At 41.6% G+C, this 2,881-nt stretch overlaps 1 protein-coding gene across 1 annotated transcript; it reads left to right on the top strand.

Annotated features, from left to right (window-relative positions):
• Positions 1–1,089: 1,089 nt before the first annotated feature.
• Positions 1,090–1,551, top strand: LOC138872135 (uncharacterized). Its single transcript, XM_070150186.1, has one exon. It carries the CDS (start codon positions 1,090–1,092, stop codon positions 1,549–1,551), a length of 462 nt encoding a protein of 153 aa, XP_070006287.1.
• Positions 1,552–2,881: the final 1,330 nt, after the last annotated feature.

The raw sequence follows: 2,881 nt of genomic DNA, 5'->3' as shown, positions 1-2,881 counted from the left end.
TTGCCGAGTTGACCACCACTACGAATCAACTAGCCAAAGCTCAACTTCAACAAGTGCAAGGTCCCAAGCAAGTAAATGCAATGGAAGGATTTCGTATGATGGTGAACAAGAGAAGGCAAAAGGGTCCTCAAGTGCAAAACTAGGTTAAAAATTACGAGCAAGATGATAATGTATTTGATCAAGATGGACAATACAATGAGCAAGAGGAGGAAGTACAATATGTGAACAACTTCCAAGGGCAAATAAACAACAATCAAGCCCAAGTTAACAACAATGGTAACCACAAAAAAATCAAGGAAACTTGAATTCAAGTAATCAAGGTGGTTGGAATAATCAAAACAACCAAGGGAATTGGAACAATCAAGGCAATCAAGGAAATTGGAATGGTCAAAATAACTAAAGCAATTGGAGTGGCACTAATCTAGGCTATTGGGGAGGTAACAACCAAGGAGGGTGGAACAACAACAACAACAATCGGGGGTCAGGTTTTCAAAGGCCTCCGATGTTTCAAAAACCGAGCAATCCACCTCCCTATCCTTTCCATGGTCCAAGTTCTTGCAACAATGAGATGGACTGAATAGAGAACATGTTCAAACAAATAATGGGGAAGAATACCGACTCCGATGCTCAATTAGCCTCCCACAACACTTCAATTTGCAATTTGGAAGTTCAGTTTGGCCAAATCTCACAAGCTTTGAACACTCGTCCTAAGGGGGCACTACTAAGTGATACGATGGTAAACCCGAAGGGTGGGAACAACATAAGACATGCCATGGCCATGACTACAAGGAGTGGAAAAGGTGGGGAAACAACCACCTCAAGTCAAAAGAAAATTGTGGATGAGGAACAATTGGTACAAGAAGATGAGTTGCCAAGCAATAAAGTGCAAGAAAATGATGAGGTGAGAATTGATATTGATGAAAATGTGGAGGAGACTCAAGAAGAAGCGAACCCGTCTAGGGAGCATATTGTTGGCTTACCGGAGCCGTATTGCCAAAGGCTAAGGCACTAATGCCAAGGCCTCCTCCTCCATATCCTTAAAGACTTGCCAAGAAAAATGGTGAGAACTAATTTAAAAAGTTCATTGACATGACGAAGAGTTTGTCTATTAATGTGCCATTGGTTGAGGCCTTGGAGCCAATTTCGGGTTATGCAAAGTTCATGAAGGACTTGGTGACAAAAAAAAGATCGATAAATTGTGAGAGTATAAAGATGACACATCAAGTGAATGCAATTGTGCACTTAATGGCTCCTAATTTGGAAGATCCGGGTGCTTTCACGATCCCATGTACAATTGGAAGTGCTGACTTTGCTAAAGCTTTGTGTGATCTTAGGGTACATATCAACTTAATGCCCTATTCGGTGTTCAAAACTTTGGAGATTGGGCAACCAAGACCCACATCCATGAGGTTGCAAATGGAAGATCGTACAATGAAGAGACCTTTGGGAATTATTGATGATGTGTTGGTTCTTGTTGACAAGTTCATCCTCCCGGCGGACTTTGTGATTCTTGATTGTGAAGTGGACTATGAGGTGCCCATTATTAGGTAGACCTTTCCTTGCTACGGGGAAGGCTCTTGTTGATGTGAAGTGGACTATGAGCTCTTGTTGATGGTGAGCTCACTTTTCGGGTGGGTTATGAAAAGGTGGTCTTCCATGTGTGCAAACCTATGAGGCAACCGAATAGCAATGAAGTTTGTTCATTCGTGGATTTGGTGACCGATGTGATTATTGATGATGCTAGTGACACAATGAATGTTGAGGATAATTTGGAAGCCATTTTGCTCAACCTTGATAATGATGAGGAGAAAGAAGGCTATGTGGAATATGTGAATGCATTGCAAGAAATGGGGTCGTACACTTATGAACCTCACAAATTATCTTTGGATCTTGAAAACCGGAAGACTCCTCCAACAGAGCCCTCAATCGAGGAGCCTCCCACTTTGGATTTAAAGCCACTGCCTCCACATCTCAGGTATGAATTCCTTAGCCCTTCCTTTACTTTACCGGTTATTCTTTCCTCGAGTTTGACTAACATTCAGGTAGAGTCTACATTGAAGGTTCTACGAAGGAGAAAGAGAGAAATTAGATGGACATTGGCAGATATCCGAGGCATAAGCCCCGCCTTTTGTATGCACATGATTATTTTGGAGGAGGGCGCCAAACCCTCCATTGAACATCAAAGAAGGCTAAATTAAGCAATGCAAGAGGTGGTAAAAAAAGAGGTCATAAAATGGTTGGATGCCGGGGTTGTCTACCCTATTTTCGATAGTTCATGGACTTCTCCGGTGCAACGTGTCCTAAAGAAAGGGTGCATGACTGTCATTACCAATGACAAGAACGAGTTGATTCCTACAAACACGGTGATCGGATGGATAGTATGCATGGCCTATTGAAAGCTCAACAAAGTCATAAGAAAAGATCATTTTCCACTTTCCTTCCTTGATCAAATGCTTGATAGGTTGGCCGGCCGAGCTTTATATTGTTTCCTCGATGGGTATTCTGGCTAAAATCAAATTCTTATTTCTCCAAAAGACCACAATAAGACTGCTTCACATGCCCCTATGGTACTTTTGCATTCTCGCGGATGCCATTTGAGTTATGCAATACATCGGCGACTTTTCAACGGTGTATGATGGCTATATTCACTGACATGGTGGAGGATATTTTTGAGGTCTTCATGGATGACTTTTCCATGGTTGGAAATTCTTTTGATGATTTCTTGAACAATTTGGATAAGGTCTTAGTAAGATGTGAGGAGACAAACTTGGTATTGAATTGGGAGAAGTGTCACTTCATAGTCGAGGAAGGCATTGTCCTTAGCCATAAAATCTTAAAGAATGGTATTGAGGTCGATAAGGACAAAATAGAAGTGATTTAT

Source organism: Nicotiana sylvestris, chromosome 1 (genome assembly GCF_000393655.2).
Source record: "Nicotiana sylvestris chromosome 1, ASM39365v2, whole genome shotgun sequence".
NCBI lineage: Eukaryota > Viridiplantae > Streptophyta > Magnoliopsida > Solanales > Solanaceae > Nicotiana > Nicotiana sylvestris.
This window is presented reverse-complemented; position numbering and strand designations above follow the sequence as displayed.